The sequence below is a fragment of the Phacochoerus africanus genome, chromosome 6 (genome assembly GCF_016906955.1).
Source record: "Phacochoerus africanus isolate WHEZ1 chromosome 6, ROS_Pafr_v1, whole genome shotgun sequence".
Classification (NCBI taxonomy): Eukaryota; Metazoa; Chordata; class Mammalia; order Artiodactyla; family Suidae; genus Phacochoerus; species Phacochoerus africanus.
Genome location: NC_062549.1, coordinates 50,684,765 through 50,705,685, shown reverse-complemented (window position 1 = coordinate 50,705,685; position 20,921 = coordinate 50,684,765). Strand labels below are relative to the sequence as shown.

The 20,921-nt window shown below is 35.8% G+C and overlaps 2 protein-coding genes across 10 annotated transcripts in view; one reads left to right on the top strand and one right to left on the bottom strand.

Annotated features, from left to right (window-relative positions):
* The window catches only part of WWP1 (WW domain containing E3 ubiquitin protein ligase 1), a 112,439-nt gene extending 111,097 nt beyond the window's left edge, over nt 1–1,342 (top strand). For all 4 annotated transcript variants that reach the window (XM_047783653.1, XM_047783655.1, XM_047783651.1 and 1 more), the window contains one exon: nt 655–1,342. In XM_047783653.1, the coding sequence (XP_047639609.1) occupies nt 655–754 (100 nt within the window). In that variant the 3' untranslated portion in view covers nt 755–1,342. The remainder of the gene's footprint in view (nt 1–654) is intronic.
* Nucleotides 1–20,921, bottom strand: part of RMDN1 (regulator of microtubule dynamics 1) — a 49,781-nt gene that overhangs the window by 5,418 nt on the left and 23,442 nt on the right. For 2 of the 6 annotated variants that reach the window (XM_047783656.1, XM_047783660.1), the window contains exons 5-9: nt 18,434–18,523; nt 14,022–14,077; nt 12,581–12,668; nt 11,151–11,181; nt 7,486–7,619 (exon numbers count right to left, since the gene is read on the bottom strand). In XM_047783656.1, the coding sequence (XP_047639612.1) occupies nt 7,486–7,619; nt 11,151–11,181; nt 12,581–12,668; nt 14,022–14,077; nt 18,434–18,523 (399 nt within the window). Of the gene's footprint in view, nt 1–6,933; nt 7,061–7,485; nt 7,620–11,150; nt 11,182–12,580; nt 12,669–14,021; nt 14,078–18,433; nt 18,524–20,921 lie in introns of those variants that run through there. The other 4 variants (XM_047783657.1, XM_047783659.1, XM_047783658.1 and 1 more) reach the window with 4 other exon arrangements.

Genomic DNA, 20,921 nt, shown 5'->3' with positions numbered 1-20,921 from the left:
GTTAATCCCAACAGGGAACTCTTTGAGTCTGGCAAGACTGTAAGCATATTGTTTTAGAAGTGATTATACATATGATGGGATTATTGGAAAGGACAAATGTATGTATTTGGTTATTGATGGTCTCCACCCTAGAAAGTAAGTTTGATGAGGACAGTGACTAGTTTTTCATCACTGTATCATTAGCTCCTGGAAAAATAACTGGTACATAAAAAATTTTCAATAAATAACTGATGAATGAGTAGTGGGTGAGTGAGTGAAAGACATAGACTCTTTAACCCAAGAAAAGTTAGGGAGACATGATACAATGTAACAATAATAGTATTAAAAAAGAGAAGAATTAGTTATTTAAAAATTCCAGTGTTTTTATACATATTGCTATAATTATTTGTAATTCTAGTTTTCTCTGGGAAACATTAAAATTTTATGGCTAGGTCTTAAATTTGAATAGACTGCTATAAGAAAGTCTGTACATTTAATATTATAATCATTAAGTAATAATATAATAGTAAATTGTTAGAATACTTCTAGCATGATTTTGACATTCTTCCTCTATCCATTTAGTTTTTCAAATGTGCTTTAAAAAATATTGTGTTAGAAATCTTTTCAGAGTTTGTTTTATTGAAAACGTCTGATTTTGTTTTTGTTTTTGTTCAGTTTTAATCGCTTGGATCTACCACCATATAAGAGTTATGAACAACTAAAGGAAAAACTTCTTTTTGCAATAGAAGAGACAGAGGGATTTGGACAAGAATGAATATGGCTTCTTGTCTTGGAGGAGCTCTTGCATTTAAATACCCCAGCCAAGAAAAATTGCACAGATAGTGTATATAAGCTGTTCATTATGTACAGTGAATTTTCTGAACCTCTCAAAGTATAAATGTTTTCCGTTCTTCCACAGAAATATGCAAAACAGCTCATCCTTTTCTACTTTATTTATTGTTCCCTTGAAGTGACTGACCAGGAAAAAGATCATCCTTAAATTTTCAAGCAAACAAGAGACTTTATTAAAAATAATAAGTATATATCTATATAAGCATTTATGATAGTGGCTCTAGTTTTATAGAGCTCTGAGTGTATTAACATGACAGCCATTCATTCAAAAATAATCTGGATTTGTTTTACCTTGTTTCTGTTATCCAGGGAAAGAAGTACAAATTGCTCCATGTTTTTTCTCCCTTTTGTAACATCTCCTGAAGGTGTTTAGTTGCATGGCTGTTCAGGAAGGTATTAAGGGCTTAGGCCAAATCTTACTTTGAATATGTTAAAAATGCTGCTGGCTTTTTGAAAGACAGGTGCTTGAACCTGTCAATTTGTTTTAAATAAATATAATAGTTGAAAAATTTCCCTCTTTGCTACATCACTAATACTGTTAAATTCATGAATGAAACCATAACTTAAATGAAAGTCATGTACTAACTAGATCCATTACATTTAGTTTATTCTAGAAATTAGAATTCATTGAGCAGCATAGAGGTTTGTTTACATGTTACTTTGGGATGCTAGGTATTTGTGGGATTAAAAAGAATCAGGCACTTCTGTACTTTAGTTTTAAAATTTGTAATGTTCTTTAAATTCATAATAAATTGATGCAATTTGATACTTAGGAACATATGAAAAGGTAATGTGAACTTTTCTGCTTTTGTGTTCAAAGTTTTGGTTTTATAAAGCCAGATGGATTGAAGACTTATATAAGCATTCAAACACTCAAATAAGTCTAATGATTCTGTTACTGTTTGAATATCTTCATTCCTCTTAAAATCATAAAAATTCTGTGTATCTGAATAAGTATAAAAAAATATTTTGCCCCCACCCTTTTTACATAGATTATTTTGTCCTAAATAAATAACACTTTGTTTTTCACTATCAAGGGCATTTGCTGAACTACAAAGATGTATAACAAATTAAAATCTGATGTGAATGATATTAATGCTACTTTAACAAGCTGGGCTTCCTTAATATAAAAATTTAAATTTACATTTGTATCATGATTTCAGTATGCACTGTAAATTTCAATAACTTAGAAATTGTTTTATAACCATGAAAGTGACGTCTTAGAATGTTATCTGTAACATTTCACTAAGTACATACAGAAAATACTAGTATACAGTTTAATTTCCCTAAAAGATAGTTTTTGTTTTGCCAAAGTTTTATTTTTCTACATATTATTTTAGATTGTGTTTTGCATTTTTATTCAAAACGCATAGTAAAAATGAAATAAAGTCAGTGATCCACTTGGGTTGAATAACTCCTTTCCCAAATTCTGATTACTGACATTCTAATTATTTTCAAGCCTAAAGAATTGAAAACAAACTAATACATAGGGCAGACTATGCAATAGAGGTGACCAGTCTTCAAAAGGGCTACTTATTATACCATGAAAGAACCACTGCTGGATGAATTTTGCCGTGACAGAAGTTACCATCGTTCAGTAATGTGAGAACACCATGTAGCAGATTTGACTGAAGACAAGAAGCTTTCAGGATACCCATTCCTCTCCTCACTTCAAGTAAGAAATTACTGTACAGTAGATGAAGCTACACAGAGCCTACAGAAAGACCAAACCACCTTTGGAGAACTCATCAGGGCCTTTAGCCTTTCATGCCAGTTATAGAAATCCAGCTCTATAGGCAGGATTTATTACCTTGATTTATCCACTCAGTGGCAGTGAGAGAAACCTGAAACTTTCTCCCCCACCTCTTCCCACATCTGTCCTGTGCAGTGTCGGGCAGAGAGAAATCAGAAGCACAAGGTTCGCTGTACCTCAGCACAGAGGAAATGTGCAACAGAGGGAGCTCAGAGACAGGTTCGTGTTGTCACTTCATTTCAGTGACACTCCCTACCACCACTAGTAAACTGAGCCGTCAGTGGATCACAGATGCACAATTTCATCAATCAGATTAGTTGTCTTCCAGGGAAAGAAGCGACAAGTAGTGTTTTTAGTTTGTTTGTTTTTACTACTTCCAGGACAGTTATAGCTGAAAGGGGTTAATGAAACCTTTTGCCCTCCAGGCTTTTGTTAGCCACCTAATTCCTCTGGTAATCAAAACTAGATTGGCTGGTCAACAGTATTGCCTAACTCCTGACTGGTGTGTTACATCTGAACTAGGTAAACTCCATGTATTTGATAAGAAAAATAGCTTTGTACTTCCCAAAGTGTGGAAACTCATAACTGCATATTCTTTATGAGGTTCCTGAGCTGTCACCTGGGGAAATGGTAGTTCTGGGAGCTGTATGGATGCACTGCTACACAGACAACTGATGTAAGGTCATCTGTTGAATGTAAGGAGACATGACATTGACCTGCTGGACCAGCTGTAGTTTCTGTCCTATAGCCTTCTGAGTAAACTGGTGCCAAATGAAGCCTTGTAGGCTTTTGAGTGAATATTTGGTTGAAGCTAAGATCCTTTAGTGGATATTACAGAAGTCAAAACAAATCTTGTAACTGTTGAAATGGGCAGATAGACATTCTCTTGTAACATTCCCCACTCTTCTTAATCCATTGAACTTAAAAGCCAGACTTGAGGTCTACTGAGGATTTAGTCCCTCAAGGGAAAAGCTTAAACCATAACAGAGGAGTCTTTATCTTCCTGAGGCTCCTTTGTACCTAGTGTGTACCTTTCAGTCATAAGATAGAAACAGGTCATTGTTCTAAGAGGGCTGAGCAATGAATTAAATGAATAGGATTATTCATTTAATAAATTACATGGCCTTTGCCAAAGTAATCGACCCCTTCTGTTTTTTCTTCCCAGGCACAATCCAAAAGAGGTTGTATAATGAGTGCCTGCAAAAAAAAAAAAAAAAAGGAAAAAGAAAACCCAAGCCAACAACAAAGTGGCATCTCCCAGATTATCAATTTTCTCTCTTCAACTCAACCGAGGAGAACACAATCAGATGATAATGGCATTTTTAAATATTTACTGGTACTCATGGTAAATCCTCTGTACATGTTCTCTAATCCATTAGGTTGTTGGGGGGTTTTTTTTCCTTGTAATTATGCTTATTTTAAAAAGTGAATCCAAGAGAAGTCATTTTTTAAAAGTTCACAATCTGTGATTAAACATTCAGTTAATTTTCTGTTGGGAAAATTTTTGGTAACAAGAAGTTAATTGAGAGCCTTCAAGTTCTTGCAGGATAACAGCCACTTTCCAAATCAGGTTTCTTTTCTCATTCTTAAAAGAAGGAAGGAAACATATCCACTAGAGGCAGTTACAATCACCCATAGCCTGTGTCTGTCATGTTTAGAAGACAACACTACAAAGTTCTTTTTACACATATGTGGAGAATAGGCATCTTAAACTAGCAGTCGGCTTTGGAACACCCAAGGAGAGAGTCAATTGGAGACTGCACCAGAAGAACATAATGGGTCCCAGGGTTCTCACTCTGAGTGCGTAATGCCAAGAAGCAGTGTGAGGCCTGCCAAATCAGATTCCTGGGAAGTCAAAGAGGTTGAGAAAGCACACAGTCAGAATCTTGGGAAGGTGCTACATCTTGGAGAAGGGAGCTATCCCCTTGTAAAAGGGAAGGAAAATAACAGGTCTGTAGAAGACCCAGCAATCACACTCCTGGACGTTTATCCCAAAGATGAATATTTATGTTGATATTAACTCATACCTAATGTTCTTAACAGCCAAAAATTAGAAACAGCCTAAAATTGGAAACAGCCTAAACACCCCATGGTAGGTGGTTACATAAACTAATACAGCCATACAGTGAAATATAATGAACAATAAAAAGGAATGACCTATTGACTAAATTTAGGTGGACCTCAAAGGAGTTATGCTGAATGAAAAAAAGCCAGTCTCAAAAGGTCACATACCGTATGACCTGAACAGATTAGAGATCGTCAGGAGTAGGGATGGTGGCAGGGGAGGTAGATGGGTGTGACTGTAAAGGGAAAGCACTAGGCATTTCTGTGATGGAACAGTTTCTGTGCCTTAATTGTGGTGGCAATTAAAAAATAGACGTGTGACAAAATTGTGTATAACACACAAGTGAGAGCACTGAACATCTCCTGGTTTTGATATAGTACTACAGTTACAGGCAAACTGGGAGAAGGATATATAGGACCTATCTCTTATTTTTTTGGCAACTTCTTATGAATCTATGATTATTTCAAAATTAATTTTCTTTTAAAAATTCAAAGACCCTCCCCTCCATAAAAGTCTTTATTACTGAAAGATACCTCATTTTACAAAAAACATTTGGCAGAGAGTACTACTGACCTAATCTGAACTCCTTACCTCCCATTTTATAACCTGGCATTGCTGGTAAATCCACACACAAAATCACACTAGGCAGAAAATAATATTCAAAGTTACTCTTAAGGAAAAACTAAAAAGGAGGACATTGAAAGTGAAAATGCTCAACAAAAGAAACTAAAATTTTTAACACAATATACTAATATGAATTAAATGTGAATCACTGTACACATGAAAAAAAATCCAAATTAGAAATACAAAATCTCAGAACAGGACAAAAAATGTGAAGATATGAAATGCCTGCTAAGTGAAATCAGGAAAGTTTGAAGAAAAAGACAAAAACGTCTCAGAAGTGAAGACAGACTAAGGAAGAAAATACATAACCAAAAATAAACTAAGGGACATGGAAGACAGAAATGGAAAAAAGCCAAGAAAATGAAACTGAAAGAGATGAAAAATCAGAAAGTGACAAACATAAAAGGCAAAGATCTAATATACATATAATTAATTGGAGTCCCTGAAATACAATGAAAGAGGGTCTTCTTTAAGTTCGGTCAATAGGCCATGCTGGAATGAGAGATAAATCTGTAAGATTTTTTTAAAACACTTAAACGCAATGTATGATTTTTGAATTTTTTAAAGTGTGAGATATTTTTGGAATATTTGAGGGTATATGAATATCACTGGTCTGGATTAGATAATATTAAAGAATTACAATTAGATATTTTTAAAGAATTCTCGTGAGAGAGATGTTTTTGTTTAGAAGGATGGCCTTATTCTGAGACAATGCATGCTGAAGAATTTAGGGATGAAATACATGCTGTCTACAATTTCAAGTTTAGAAATACAAGTATATGAATATATACACATATATAGGTAGAACACAGCAAAAGATTAGCAACTGTTGAATGTTATTAGCAATTGATGGGTGTATAGAATCCAGTATTTTCATTTTTCTTTTTTTTTGAAAACATACATCAACAGAAACAGCACATACCTCACAATATTAAAATGTTTTTCCTTTGAGAAAAATCCACCTACATGTACACTCTCAGATTTCTAAGTGGCATTCAAGATACTACTTTTTATAAAACTTAAGATTTTGTACTGGTGGCACCCCTAATAAATAGCATTGTCCTATATATTTAAAACATCTTAATTTCCATTTCACCCTTGAGTTCCATGTTCCTTTCACCACATTAGGGAATAGAATTTGGGCTCTGCCTGTGACAAATCTATCCACTTGTAAGACTACCTCACATTTAACAAAAAGAAAAAAAAAAGCAACACTCCATTTTCAGTCCTCTCCTGACTTGAACAACTTGACTTGAGTTCTTTCCTTACACAGGTTGGCTCCAAGATACATCATTTAACTACTTTACACCAAGAACCCTCATCATCCTAACCTCCTAACTTTCACTGCACCTTCTCTGCAAGATCTCAACTCTGAATCAGTCCAACTTGAAAATGCACTCCCCCATGCCACCTCTTCCACAAAGCTTTCTTTTCTTGATCTCCTCCCATCATGATATAACCCAATCCTGCTTAGAAATCTCATAGCACTTTGTATTCCTGGTGTCTCAGACACACAATCTCTGCCTCTAAGCCATGGAGATATCTACCACTCTTATAGCAGTTATTTCTTTTGCCTTGTTACTTGTGAAGAAATCTAGAATTTTGTATATTTTGTTAAATGGTCACAACATTAAAAACTGATAAAACATCCATAGAACAGTTAGGGCTAATATATTTATTATCTTTATAATTTGATGAAAAGGTGATATTTCTTAAATATTTCATGGAAAAATTCCTCAGTTCTTATTACTGAAACCTGTGAGCAACTGAGCAGCTTCTGTCTGTACCTAAAATGGAAGAATATATGTTATAAACAGTGTATCATTGAGATCAACTTGTGAAATTTAAGTTTATAATTTCTAAGGGTTTGTAAAAAACCAGAACTGCACATTGTAAGAATAAAATTTCTTAAGAACTCTTAGAGATGAGATTCTTAGAGAATTCTTCCACATTAGTACATATCCCTTGCCTTTTATGTTTTAGAAATCTTACTTGATCTGCTGTATATGTCAGACAAATAATTCTATAATATAGCAAGTAATTCATACATTGGTTGATAGTAACTAAATATTTACCATAATATTTGAAATAAATACTTATTTAACAATATGCATGTTAACAAGTAAGTTTTTTAAAGAGGTTCTTAACTCAAAGTTACTTAATAGTGCCTCATTGGAAACCTATCCACTTTACTTCATTGGAGATGTCTTACCTGTTTATCCTCCTCTGTGTGTGCTGGATAGTCCTTGGCTTTTGTTAGCCAGAAAGCAGCAAGCTTTTTGTTATGTAGCTTCAAATATGTCTTTCCTAAAAGAAGTAAGTTTTTGCTGTAGAAGTTTGGATCCACTGTATATAAGAAAGAAAAACATTTCTCAGATGAAGTGGTATTGCTCTTATTTTTAAAGGCTTAATTTTTTAGTCTAAATTCTAGTAATATAGTTGTGTGATCAATAAATGATTAGGCTAATTAGAATTCTCTAACTATAAAAAACTATAAAATAACTACCGTATCAGTTAGATAGCTATATTACTACCTATATATATAGTACCTTGCTAGGCACTATATTACTTACACACATTTCTCATTTTCACAACAATTTTATGAAGCAGATACTCCATTTAACAGATGGAAAACTCAAGGTCCTAAAAGAACGTAAGCTCCCCCATGAGGACATTTTCTTTCTATAATGTCTTTTGTTCCCTGTATCCTAAGTGCCTAGAACTGTACTCAGAATACATTTGCTGAATGAACCTATGAATGAATACATGGGATTCTCTCACTAACTTCATTAATTCTTTATGCAATTTCCTTCTATCAAGCCAGGACCCTACTATATTCAAAGCATATGTTTTCCTGGATATAATTTATGATTCACTCCATTTACTCCTTAACCCAAAATTGTTTTGCTTTAATTTGAACATATTTATGAGATGCCATGTTGATGTGCTTAAGGTCTCCATGGAGTTAAGTAAATTAGTTAATCCATTCATCTACTGACTCAGCATTATTTGCCAAGCATTATGTACTAAACAATGAGGATACAATTTTGAGCAAGCAGACAGGATCCTTATTGTCCCTGAATCCAGTTTCAAACATGTAAATAAATATTCATATTATGGAGTGATAAGGGCATGATGCAGGAAGTAAAAGGTACTAAAACTATAGGAGGAGCCCTATTTTGTGATTAAACATCTAAGTCTCTTTGAGAAAACTGAACTCCCAGATCATATCTATATGATATGTAAAACTACCATCATGAGAGGATATCAACAGAAGGTAGTAACAGATAGCTATAAGACCAGATACTATAAAACTCTTAGAGGAAAGCCAAGGCCAAACACTCTCCGACATAAATGACAGCAGCATCTTCTCAGATCCACCTCTTAGAGTAATGACAGTAAAAACAAAAATAAACAAATGGGACCTAATTAAACTTAAAAGTTTCTGTACAGCAAAGGAAATCCTAAACAAAACGAAAAGACAGCCCACAGAGTGGGAGAAGATCTTTGCAAACGAATCGACTGACAAGAGTTTAATCTCCAAAATTTATAAACACCTTCTACTGCTTAATACCAAAAAAATAAACAACCCCATCAAAAAATGGGCAGAAGACCTAAACAGACAGTTCTCCAAAGAACATAGACAGATGGCCAAAAAACACATGAAAAGATGTTCAACATCACTCATTCTTAGAGAAATGCAAATCAAAACCACAAGGAGGTCCCACTTTACACCAGCCAGAATGGCCATCATCAAAAAGTCTACAAACAATAAGGGTTGGAGAGGGTGTGGAGAAAAAGGAACCCTAGTACACTGTTGGTGGGATTGTAAATTGGTGTCCCCACTGTGGAAAACAGTATGGAGATGCCTCAGAAAACTAAAAATAGAACTACCGTTTGATCCAGGAATCCCACTCGTGGGCATCTATCCAGAGAAAACCATGACTCGCAAAGACACATGTACTCCAATGTTCATCGCGGCACTATTTTCAATAGCCAAGACATGGAAACAACCTAAATGTCCACTGACAGAGGAGTAGATAAAGAAGGTGTGGGAGTTCCTGTCGTGGCGCAGTGGTTAACGAATCCGACTAGGAACCATGAGGTTGCGGGTTCAGTCCCTGCCCTTGCTCAGTGGGTTGACCATCCGGCGTTGCCGTGAGCTGTGGTGCAGGTTGCAGACTCGGCTCGGATCACGCGTTGCTGTGGCTCTGGTGTAGGCTGGTGGCTACGGCTCCGATTAGACCCCTAGCCTGGGAATCTCCATATGCCGTGGGAGCGGCCCAAGAAATAGCAAAAAGACAAAAAAAAAAAAAAGAAGGTGTGGTACATATACACAATGGAGTATTACTCAGCCATTAAAAGGAACGAGATACTGGCATTTTTAGCAGCATGGATGGACCCAGAAATTATGCTAAGGGAAGTCAGCCATATAATGAGACACCAACATCAAATGCTATCACTGGCACATGGAATCTGAAAAAAGGACACAATGAACTTTGCAGATCAGATACTGACGCATGGACTTTGAAAAACTTATGGTTTCCAAAGGAGACAGTTCAGGGGGTGGGGGGATGTGCTGGGGTTCTGGGATGGAAATTCTACAAAACTGGATTGTGATGATCATTGTACAACTAAAAAAATTTAAAAAATAAAAAAAATATATGCTCAAAAAAACACAAACTATTAGAAGAAAATCCCTTGTCACGCAGAAAAAAGAAAAAGAAAAAATGCATTTTTTAAATTGCTTTGCTATCAGAGTTCTCTTGTGCTGCAGTGTGTTAAAGATCAGTGTTGTCACTGCAGAGGCCTTGTGACAATGCCGTGTCCTTAACCTGCTCAACCACAAGGCAACTCCCTGATTAAGTTTTATAAAAATATATTTGCAATGCTTTTTTTTCTTTTCTTTGGTGAATTTGGTAACAAGCTTATGTCCCCTACTTCACTGGTTTGTGCTATTAATACTCGGAAGGATAAATTCAGGATAGGCTGATGTTAGTTTTCTAGTCTGGCTATTTCTTCAAAGTAAGAGTGATAGGAACCTGTCACAAAAGAATACATCTACAACAGAACAAAAACCAGCCTAGTTTAAAACCAGAAAGAGTTCCCATTTAAATGCCATCTGAAACTTGCTAAGAGTCCATCTTAAAAAAATACTTTTTTTGTAACTATGTAAGGTGATCAGTATTGACTTGCTATTAGGATCATTTTGCAATGTATACAAATATAAAATCATTGTTGTACACATGAAGCTAATCAAAGTTATGTCATTTATACTTATTTTTAAAAACATGAATTTTAAATTAAAATAAATGCCTCTGATTAGCTGTGTGATTTTGAATAAACAGTTACCCTGTCAAAGCCCCAACTCAAAAAGAAAGGTTGAATTATATCAAATGAAGGACCATTCTAGAATTGCAGCTCTAAATTTAGTAGCAGCCTATTTCTTACTCAGATCATCTTTACCAAATAAGGACTTTAAAAATCATTTGAAGAGATCCAGCTGTGGCTCAGCTGGTTAAGAACCCAACATAGTGTCCCTGAGAATGCAGACAATCCCTGGCCTCACTCAGTAGGTTAAGGATCCAGTGTTGCTGCAAGTTGCAGCATAAGTCACAGATATGGCTCAGATCCTGCATTGCTGTGGCTGTGGAGTAAGCCTGCAGCTGTAGCTCTAATTCAACCCCTAGCCCAGGAAATTCCATATGCTGCAGGTACAGCTGTAAGAAGAAAAAAACTTTTTTAAATAAAAATCATTTGATAATATCGAACTCAAAAAGTGTATCAGAATAACTTTTGTTTAAAAAAAACCCCTATCATATATGAAGCATTCATATAATCTTAAGTATATTTGTATGTGAAATAAAAAAATGTTACCTTGCTCTGCCCTGTGAAAGTAGCCTAAGGCCTGTTAAAAACACAAAAAGCCCAAACATAATGAAAAGGATTAAAACAGGATCAATATTAAAAAACCATTTTTTCAAAAGATCTATTTCTGTATTAAATATAGGCCAGGAAGTAAATGAAAACATCTTAAAGTAATGGTCCTCTATTAAAAAAGTCAACTCATCAACAGTGAGTTAACATAGCAAAATTGAACGTAACACTATTAAACCATTAGAGAACAGATTACAATATGTGGACCGTTTGTAGTAATAACTTGATTGCTCCTTAGAATGTGTACCAAACCAGCATCACATGCAGAGAAGAAAACATTATCTTTGCAACTCGGATATTTTGATCTTTCTTTTCTTAAATCATAACAGTAACTATCATAATAACTAGATCAAATCAAAAGCTGTTTACTCAATGATACACAGGTTGTACCAATCAGTTTTCAAAAGTCCTTTATTACTGAAATTCCTATATAAAAGCTTAATGTCAGTCTGAAACTCTGCTAATTCTTCTTGTCTCACTTAAATTGTTTCCATAATGCATTAACTGACAATTGATTTTTTTAGATACATAACTAATCTGTTATGGTAGAGCTGACTGTCTTTTTTTCTTAGAATGCACTCTTTTGAATAACAATAAATATTTCCCAACTGTGTTCTAATTATACAACTAAATGTTCTTTACGTCACTGTAGTTTTCCTAAAAAACAGAAAGCTCATTATAGGTATTGGGAAAGCTTTTTCAATTGCTACTTTTTTACTCTGAAAATTCTATGATGAGTAAACCCAAAATACTTGCCGCCAAATTCCTTTCAAATGTTATTTTTAACAGAAAAAGCAAAAGGCCTTGGAAATATGAGAGGCTATGAGCCTTTCAAATCTGCTTTAAAAAGATGTTATGGAAGTTCCCTTGTGGCATAGCAGATTAAGGATCCGGCACTGCCACAGCTGCGGCACAGGCTACAACTGTGGCATGGGTTTGACCCCTGGCCCGGAACTTCCATATGCAGCAGGTGCAGCCAAAAAAAAAAGTATAATTACTCTTCATATATCAATACAAGCACATGCTTTAATATCCAGGTAAATGATTGTCATTGTAAAAGAATGGGTACCTAAAACATGCTGAGAAACAGTTGTTCTATTTTATGACTTCAATATGGTATAGATTTCAAACAGAAAATGAAGTAGATTTTTAGCCATGGGTTATTTCGGCTGAGAGTATACCAGAATTATCAGCCATTCATCTAAAGAAAAAAAAGAAACACTCACCAGTCATGGATAATAAGTATTAAGCCTTTGTGATAAGATAGTTGCATTGGATCAATAAAAATGTGCTCAAGTCCCTCACTGATCAGATCTCCAGGTGGCACTGCAATTAAGAAATCAGTACTAACTTAAAAGACATCACACTACCTCCTCATAGGTGGAACTAGGAGGAGCTGCAAACAGCATTTTAGCAATTCTTCTTTGATACCAGGGCATTTCAGCAAATGTGTAACACCTATAGGGAAATAAAATGACATTTACACATTTGAATTGCACCTTCTTAAAAGAGAATAAGCATCTTAACAGATATAAAAGAATCATTTCCTGTTGTATGTTTAAACAGCTTGTATTTTTTACATAATATCTAGTAGGTTAATATTCTTACTGAATTATCTAGATATTGACTTATACTTACTATCAATTAGGGTGCATTTTGTGACTAAGTATAAAGAGTAAGCAATATTTATAATATAATAATGATAACACAGTACATTCACCACTGAGTGCGCACTTTGTGCCAAGTGCTGAGCTAAGTGATTTTCTCATCTACTCCCTACAATAACTAAATGAGATAGAATCATTACCCCTATTGTTTATATAAGAAAAACTAACTCAAAGAAATTTTTAAAAAAGAGACGAGTAACACAACTAAATGATATGCATAAAAATAACAATGGCAACCAACAATTTAAAGTTAACATTTTTGAAAGGGTGAAAAAATTAGCATCCAAAACTCTCAACAACTTTCTGAAGTAGAAAAAAGTGTTGGATCTTTGCTTAGGCACTGAACTACCTGAAGAAGAAACTGTACCTCACTCAGGTTTGTTCACCAGCATCTGAATTACTGACTGTCCCTCAATTATCATTGATCTTCAGTAAGTGTTTTGTTAGTTAAATAGATTCTTTATCCTGAAGAATATTTACTTCTCTTTAAGAGTCTGATACAGGACTTTGCACTGTTAGCCCTCTTAGGTGACAATAAATACTGCTCTGCCAAACTACACCCAAAGAAAACAGTGGCAAACATGCTGCAAGAAAGGCTCTCAAGCCAGAAAGTATTTAACACATTGGTGTACATTTGCACCAGTAAAATAATGATGTGCTTTAAAACAAAAGTTACATAAAAATGGAAAGATGTGAAAGTCAGATATATTACTCCTCAGATGAATCAAACTTTTGACACATTTTGAAGATGCAAAGACCCTTTTAGGGCATCCTACTGTACTGCTATAGTTATATTAATCTAATTTTATCTAGTCTGGTAAATACTAGTCTTTCCCAGAAAGGGAATTTAAAGGTCAAAAAAAAAAATTTCAATGCTTTTTTTAGTCTTAGTACATGTTTCTAAATGATCTATGAATAACAATGTTTAACATGACCATAATCAAATTTGGTATTTTCTAAATAGTAAACAATAATCAGTACAACTGCTACTTAATATAATGGATTAAACACTCTTGACTGATAAATAATATTTTTAAATATTTCTATTTTGCCTTCTTATATACTACAAAATAAGGTATGGATACATACTATAAAATAAGACCATACTAAATACCTATGAAATATTTATTTGAAGTTTTCTTACCAAATACCCATAAGGTGAATTGAGGTAGCATCTTTAGGGTTCAATTCAATTGCTTTCTAACAAGAAATGAGAAAATGAATCATATTGTTTATTGAACACTAATATGTACTTTACTATGTTTGCTGTAGAAGGCACAATTCAAAAAAAATTTTGCAACCAGGCATTTCTTTTTTTTTTTTTTTTTTTTGTCTTTTTAGGGCAGCACCCACAGCATATACGGAGGTTCCCAGGCTAGGCGTCAAATTGGAGCTATAGCTGCTGGCCTACGCCACGGCCACAACAACGCCAGATCTGAGCTGCGTCTGTGACCTACACCACAGCTCACGGCAATGCTGGATCCTTAACTCACTGAGCAAGGGCAGAGATGGAACCTGTGTCCTCATGGATACTAGTCAGATCCATTTCCACTGAGCCACGATGGTAACTTTCCATTTCAATTTTTCTATGATATTCAACACCAACTTTCTCTTGTTTTTTTAATTAAATTTATCTCAGTATATTATTAACAGCTTGTACTAAGGTTACTATTTTATAAGGTTCAGAAACTGATAATATGATTTATCAAGATGAGAGAACACATGAAATCTGTAAATGAATCTAATTTTGAAAATAATAATAATCTATAACTTTCAATATTTCTTCTAGATTTAAGGAAAAATAAAGTTCTTTTTGACAAATCCTATATGAATATTGAGTAAAAGTATTCTTTTTTTTTTTTTGGTCTTTTTTTTTTGCCATTTCCTGGGTCACTCCCGATATGGAGGTTCCCAGACTAGGGGTCAAATCACAGCTGTAGCCACCGGCCTATGCCAGAGCCACAGCAACATAGGATCCAAGCCCAGCTCAAGTCTGACCTATACCACAGCTCACGGCAACATCGGATCCTTAACCCACTGAGCAAGGCCAGGGATCATACACACAACTTCATGGTTCCTAGTCGGATTCATTAACCACTGAACCACGACGGGAACTCCACAAGTATTCTTTCTTAAAAGAACAAAATATATAATAATTTTAGAAAGTCTCTTCCAGTTTGTAGATTTTAACTTTCCCATCTAAATTTAACAAAGGCAAAATAAATAGTACTTACTCACAGAATTTATTAATAGAATAATTATGTGCAATATAAAATAAACTGGTAAAGTCTCCCTAATTTGTTTACTATGTACAAGTCCTATATAAATTAATGTAAAGCATAAACTACAGAATAATTTTAAAGAAATTATCCTTCCTTTTATCCATAATTATGTTGAAAACCACTAAGGAAATACCACAGATTAATGTTAATCCTATTAAAGATAAAAATTCCTTTTGTAAAAGTAAAGACTTCCTAGCTTATGCTTTTCTATACACCCACATTTTCACTTTCATTTGATAATGTGAGATACACATTATCAAATATGTGTACTGGTTACCAGAGTAAGCTCTGAAGCCAGACCACCAGGGTTCAAATCACAGCTCAATGACCTCTAAGTTTTTGACCTTGGCAACTTCTATATTCTTTCCATGCCTGTGTTTCCTCTTGTACAGAATCAAGAAAATAGTACACCAACCTTATAGGGTTGTGGTGAAAATTAAATGAGCAAGTGATAGGAGGTGCTTAACACAGTAATCTCCTCTATCACCAGAATCATTATTTTTACTTCCCATAAATGCCAGACACCTTATTACTAACACTGGTTAATGTCAGTAGCAGGAGAGGTAATAGGTAGAGTAAGGCTCACCAGGTATGACTTGGCAGAAATCCTGTTTCAATAATATGAGTAAGAATTAGCATGTAAAAAGAATCTGACCTAATTTTTACTTTTCTATACATAGTGGTATGATTTATTATACCAAAATATATTTAAAAGTATGCATTCGGAGTTCCCGTCGTGGCGCAGTGGTTAACGAATCTGACTAGGAACCATGAGGTTGCGAGTTCGATCCCTGCCCTTGCTCAGTGGATTAAGGACCTGGCGTTTCCGTGAGCTGTGGTGTGGGTTGCAGATCTAGCTCCGATCCCATGTTGCTGTGGCTCTGGCGTAGGCTGGTGGCTACAGCTCTGATTAGACTCCTAGCCTGGGAACCTCCATATGCCATGGGAAGCGGCCCTAGAAAAGACAAAATAAATAAATAAATAAAAGTATACACAATTTATATTCTAAGCAACCTTTCCCAAATTGGAGTTCCACTGAAAATTAAGCCCTACAGGGAGTTCCCATCATGGCACAGTGGTTAACGATTCCAACTAGGAACCATGAGGTTGAGGGTTCCATCCCTGCCCTTTCTCAGTGGGTTAAGGATCCAGCATTGCCATAAGCTGTGTGGTATAGGTCGCAGATGCGGCTCGGATCCCGTGCTGCTGTGGCTCTGGCGTGGGCCAGTGGCTAGAGCTCCAATTAGACCCCTAGCCTGGGAATCTCCATATGCCGTGGGAAGCGGCCCTGGAAAAGGCAAAAAGACAAAAAAAAAAAAAAGAAAGATAATTAAGCCCTACAAATAATTATGTGAGTAAGTATATTCTCCATTCTACCAAGAATGGTACAGAGCTAGTCCATTTTGATGCAAAGGAGAGAGGTTTATTCATCATATACATATATGGATGACTTAGGGCATTAGAGTTAATTTTCTTTGGGGATGGACTGAAAGGAGCTACTTTCAAGCAAAGCTTTTATAATTCTGTCATTAGTTTAAGTGTCTTCAATAACAAAGCAAAGATAATTTCTTACGACTTTAGATAATAATGGAATATACTACTGAAATAGAAGTAGTATAATTGATCTTTTGTATGTAAATACTAAACACTGTCATTTTAAAAATATACCTAACACATATATGTTTGAAAATTTACACAAAACATTAGTTATTTTAAAATAGTCTATAGCCTTCACTGTTTCTTTGGGGGGGGCAGGCCAATACCTGTAGCATGTGGAAGTTCACAGGCCAAGGATCAAACCCGAGCCACAGCAGCAGCCCAAGCCACTGCAGTGACAATGCCAAATCCTTAACCCACTGTAACACAAGAGAACTCCTCATTGTTTCTTTAAAGTATACATTAATATACTTTCTGTGATACTTCATTATTCACATTGGAAGTTATTTGTCATGTATTTCTATGTTCCAAGGCACAGAATAATTTGAATAATTTATCTAATGCCACTGAGTAAATTACTGTGTTTCATTGACTCTAAGATAACATAAAAGTTAGGACACATCATTATTTTACGTACCATAGTGGTAGAAAAAAAGTACTGCCAATTTTAAGATACCACGGATTATGTATAATTCAATCTGATTTCAAAGGTCTAAAAATGTGAAAAATGTATATTATTAAATTGAAATATGTTTGTGTGAATATATATATGTGTCTATATATATGTGTGTGTATGTATACACACACACACACACAATTGATGCCTGAATAAGAAGCTAGGTCTCCTGACTCCCAGTCTAATGATCTTTTCCACTAGTCACTACATTTACTAGGAAATGAGACTATAACCATAAATATGCTCATTTTCATCACTTTCTCTTCCTTTGTATTTTTGAGATGGTCTATAACATCAAAATAGAAATAAATACACTGTGTTTTCAGCTGCAGGTTTTTTGTTGTTTTTAGACAATGGAATAGAGTGTATGCACACCATGAAATATATGACTCCTGGATAAGTTCTGAGACCTAAGGAAGGGCTTACTATAAGTCAGTAAATTAACTTTGGGAAATCATTAACACACCCAGAGTTCCCTGATGGTACAGTGGGTTATTAGCACTGTCACTCCTGCACCTCAGGTTGCTGCTGTGGTGAGGGTTTGATCCCTGGCTTGGGAATTTCCACATGCCATGGGCGTGCCCCTCCTCCACCCACGCCCCCACCAAAAAAATACACATAGATTGTAATCGTATATATTACTATTGGGAGTGGTATGTCAATTGTACTAGACTGTTAGATGAGACCACACCTCCTGGCACTCAGGACTTTGTATAACCCCCTCTCTGGTCCTGGCCACGTGACTTGTTTAGATTGACAGGTTATTGCCAAGTGAGATGAAAACATGCTCAATAAAATTTTGCACAATGGAACTTTTCCCTTGGAACATTCACTCTAGGAAGCCAGCTCCCATGCTAATAAAGAAGCTTGGGCTAGACTACTAAATGATGAGAAGAAAAGTAAAGAGAAACTGTCATAGAAGAGAGGACATCTTGTACATTCCTGTCCCAGCTGAACATCCAGGTGAATGTGGCCATCTAAATGATCTCAGCCACAAAGAGCAGAAGAGGAGCACCACTGTGCATGGTTAATCCACAGAATTGTAAAAATAAATTTTCATTGTTTGAGGCCACTAAGTTTTAGGTGGTTTGCTATACAGCAATAGATAAGTGAAGTAGAAATCTATCCAGAAAACTAATGACTTTTAAAATTCATCAGTACCTCAAAATGCTCCTTGATAATGTAGGCATTTGCAATTTTAGCCTTGATTCCTTCATAATCTCCAACATCGCTAATACAGATTGCATACCACTAAAAATAGGAGAAAAAAAGGTGTAAGAATAACAATAATATTCCATTCAATAAAAGGTGAAACTGGATAACTATTTCTCAGGAGTCATTCTCATTCTACAAAAAGCTGAGCACATTTGATACACAACTGTATTAAATATAGTGGAATTAAAAAGAAAAAGTGGACATAGCCCTCAAGGAATTTAAGGATAAAACATGTTTATAAAGAACTGTAATACAAGGCAGAGAGTAGTGAATCTCTAAGAAAGTTACCAACAAATGGGGAGATGATGATTCATATTTATGACATGAATATAATAAGTTAATATTTGTTATTTTATTTTCTCATTCTCTTTTCTGGAACTGTTTCTTCCACATCTGCATTGTTATAGTACTAACAGCCACATCTGCCAAACTGTGACCTTGTGCCCATACTCATAGTTGGACAACAAACCCAAACTGAGACAACCTGAGTTTCTTCCCTAAGAACTGGATCAAAATATCCAAGCTGTTATGGAAAGTCACAAGACTTAGCAAAACAAAAAAACTTCACTGAAGATTTGCAGATAAGAGCAAAGAGGAGAGACAATGAAGCCTCAGAGCAATCAAGCCAGTTTTTCCTGAAGCCTAAATGCACTCTGCCTTGGGGTTCTGTGAAATACAATAGTTTCTTTTTTTTTTTTTCTTCTCATTTATTTTGTTTCTCCCTTTTTTTTTTTTTTTTTTTTGGCTATTTCTTGGGCCGCTCCCGCGGCATATGGAGGGTCCCAGGCTAGGGGTCTAATCGGAGCTGTAGCTGCCAGCCTACCCCAGAGCCGCAGCAACGCAGGATCCGAGCCGCGTCTGCAACCTACACCACAGCTCACGGCAACGCCGGATCGTTAACCCGCTGAGCAAGGGCAGATATCAAACCCAGAACCTCATGGTTCCTAGTTAGATTTGTTTCCGCTGAGCCACGACGGGAACTCCCAATAGTTTCTTATAAACACCCACCCTTTCTTTTTGTTTGAGCTTGTACCTGTGAATTTTTAATAATTATAACTAGAAAAAATTTAAAACTTCTGTTTAAATCCATTCTCCAACAAAATTTTTTGAAAATAAAAAAGTATAACACAAACCCCTCTCTATACACTATGCTTAGTTAATCTCCATTAACAGTCACCCGATTGCCCAAAGTCAGATGACTAGAGGGGACACACAGGGTTTCAAATCTGGTGCTCTGATCTTTTCCCACATATTAGGGCTTTAGAAAAAATCAGCTTCTCTTATGCATTTAACTGTCATCCTATCAAAGCAAACCCAGGAGTTTCCTGTCATGGCTCATCGGTAACGAATCCAACTGGAATACATGAGGATGCAGGTTCGACCTCTGGCCTTGCTCAGTGTGTTAAGGATCCAATGTTGCCGTGAGCTGTGGTGTAGGTCACAGATGCAGCTCAGATCCCATTTTGCTGTGGCTATGATGTAGGCTGGCGGCTACAGCTTCAATTCAGCCCCTAGCCTGGGAACTTCCGTATGCCATGGGTGCAGCCCTAAAAAGATGAAAAGACACACACACACACACACACACACAAACTTACGAATGAATCCTAAAAATTCTACTTAGATTGAAATTTAGTGAGGTACAACTGTTAGGGAATGATCACGTTAACAAGAGCTGATGGTCAGAACTGTATCATGGATGATTTTTATTTCCATATTTGTACTTTTTTTCAATTTCCAAAATGCCTATTTTCTGTAACAAGTTTACATTATTATTTAAAAAAAAAACTTGCCTTTTATAGCAGATATTCTAGACAAGAAGGGGTAACAGATACTATACTACCTTCTTGCCTGAAACACTAAAATAAACAGACAAAATACAAGAAACAGACTCTCAAGATATCACACATCAAGCAATAATGATACCTGAGAACCAAGAAACAAATGAGGTGAGCCATGACTGCCCTGGAGTAACTTCCAGATTGAAGCCCAGGGAGGCAAAATAGGCCAAGGAGTCTCTTTGCTTTGATGAGATGGAACTAGGAGTCTGGGAGAAGCCCAGGTGGTTGAAGTTCACAGAGCAGTGTACTCTGATAGAGAGCTGACCAGAGCTAGAACTCTGAGAACACAGGGTCATCCTTGAGCATTCAGCAGAGTAGAGATTATGGCTTGCGTATAAAGAGACTACCCAAAGCTGGGAAAAGAACCACCAGAAAGGTTTGGAAATATAGAGCTCACACAGAACTAGAAATATCAGTTGTAGGGAAAAAAACGAAAATAAAACACCTTGAGATTAAATGTTACTCTAGTCCTGCTTAACAAAAAAAGACAAGCGAAGAGGAGTTCTCTTGTGGCTCAGTGGGTTAAGGATCTGCATTGTCACTGCAGTGGCACAGGGACAGTGCTGTGGTGCAGGTTCCAACCCTGGCCCTGGAAC